General features: G+C 45.2%; 1 protein-coding gene across 1 annotated transcript in view; it reads left to right on the top strand.

The window, feature by feature from the left end:
* Positions 1-344: 344 nt before the first annotated feature.
* EMH_0050650 (SPFH domain / Band 7 family domain-containing protein, putative) overlaps positions 345-2134 on the top strand; it is a gene marked incomplete at both ends in the record, with an annotated part of 2056 nt that continues 266 nt past the window's right edge. The window contains 4 exons of the mRNA XM_013496672.1: positions 345-422; positions 778-879; positions 1430-1622; positions 1872-2033. Coding sequence (XP_013352126.1) covers positions 345-422; positions 778-879; positions 1430-1622; positions 1872-2033 — 535 coding nt within the window. The remainder of the gene's footprint in view (positions 423-777; positions 880-1429; positions 1623-1871; positions 2034-2134) is intronic.

The raw sequence follows: 2134 nt of genomic DNA, 5'->3' as shown, positions 1-2134 counted from the left end.
GAAGATAAACAGGGTTTAATAGTGTATTTCTTAGTTTGTTGTATAGGCACTTGTTCACATAGAATCTCAGTTTCGTGGAGATGCCCAGGGAGTGGCTGTATAAGAAGTATCATTTCAATCTACTAGTACAGGAGAAAAGTTATTAACGTTTTATGCAGCAATTATATGCATTAGTTATTAACTAATGCATATATTATATGAATTAGTTATTAACGCTTTATGCAGCAGTTATATGCAAATTCCTTACACCAAACATCCTACACTTGCACACCACTGTGTCTTTCTAGGCCTCCTACGGAGTTGAAAACCCAATTTTCGCTGTCACCCAACTGGCCCAAACAACCATGCGATCTGAACTGGGAAAGCTGACTCTTGATAATACCTTTCTCGAGCGGAATACCCTCAACAAGACAATCGTTGAAGTGAGAAACTCAAATAAAACTCACGCGTTGAGCTTAGTTCCAGCGGCGTCTGCTTTGCCTTTCCACTGCTTCATCTTCATACCCTACATGCGGTGTTGTGTTCAGTATGCCTACCCAGTATATATATATATATATATATATATATATATATATATATATATCTGCTTACATATATATATATATGTATGTATTATGCGTATGGATGTAAGCGTATTGATTTCTTGGTACATCTTAATGTTGAACACGTACTCCTGAATCATGCTAACAGCCGCTTTGTACAACGGAATCTTATGCATACAAAGAAGCAAGCGATGCACAGGGAGCCGCTTTCTTTTTTTATGTTTTGTTTCTCTAGGCTATAAACACCGCAGCGGGGCCCTGGGGACTGACATGCCTCCGTTATGAAATTCGTGACATTCTTCTGCCGCCCAACATCAAGAGTGCGATGGAGCGACAGGTATTCAAGTATTTGTGTTTGTATCCTTTCGGCTTTCAATCTCTTCTGTTTATTTCTTTGAGTTTCTTCCTTCGCTAACGTTCTTTGTTCTATTTCATCTCCCCTTCTTATCGGTGTCTAGTTGCCTCTGGCTGTATCTTTGGGCTCACATCTGCAGCTCTTTCACTCAGCTGTATATGTGCTCCTTTCCAGTTGTTCAATGCTACAGACAGCAGAACAGGCAGGCTGCGCGCCTCATGCTTTTCATTTGTTTTTGTATCCAATGTCTTTCTCCCCGCCCAAGTGGTTGATGCCACTGTGCACCCGTGGTCGATCGCCCCAGGTGTACGAGAGCAGTAGTTGTTAAGTCTTGTGTTGAAGTTTAGAAGTGCATCTTTCTATATTTTAATTAGCTTCCCAGTAAACCCAGCATTTTTCAGAATTCTGCTTAGCCGTGTGGGCGAGCGCACGGTTTGGTTCCTGGGCTCCTTTGTTGCGTGCAACGGCGCTGCGACAGCTGCAACAGCTGCAGCAGCAGCTGCTGCTCCTGCTGCTTTGTGTATTGAAATAGGCCGAAGCGGAGCGACTGAAAAGGGCCGAGGTGTTGCGCAGTGAGGGGGAGAGAGCGAGGCTTGTGAACATCGCGTTGGGTCAGAAGGAAGCCACAATTCTCAATGCTGAGGGGCAGGCTGAGGCCGTTAGACAGCGGGCAGCGGCGGCAGCAGAAAGCGTTCGGAAGATCGCCGAAACAACCAGTATCCCAGGTACGCATGCATCTGTGCTTTGCTAGCGTTTTTTTTGCGTGTTTCTGTCTTTTTTTTTCTGTTTTTTTTCTCTGTTAGCATAGCCAAGTAGGGTTTCTGTCGCGACAAGTGGAATTCATATTCTTGGAATTGCTGCAACTCAGACCCACTTTCGTTCGTTCCGTCTTTACTTGTTCATGATTTTCCTCATTTGCCTTCGAATATGTGAACACAGCATGGAAACACAAGTTCTGCATTTGTTGCTTACAGGCGGGATGCATGCACTGAGTCTGCAGCTCGCTGAGAATTATGTCGCTGCCTTCGGCAGACTGGCTGAAGGCAGCAACACTCTGATCGTCCCTGCGGATGCAGCCAACGCCTCCCGGTTGCTTGGCCAGGCTTTGGGGGTCTTCAGAGCTGTCGACAAAAGCTGTGAGGTTTTCAGCTTTCCTATTTCCTGATACAGCCCAGCTTGCACAACAAAACCATTTCCACCTTCAACTTGTGCACACTGTCGCCAGCTCGCTCATATT

This window comes from Eimeria mitis, genomic scaffold, assembly GCF_000499745.2.
Source record: "Eimeria mitis Houghton genomic scaffold, Emh_scaff2230, whole genome shotgun sequence".
Lineage (NCBI taxonomy): Eukaryota > Apicomplexa > Conoidasida > Eucoccidiorida > Eimeriidae > Eimeria > Eimeria mitis.
The sequence above is the reverse complement of the archived record's forward strand: the minus strand, read 5'-3'. Positions and strand labels throughout refer to the sequence as shown.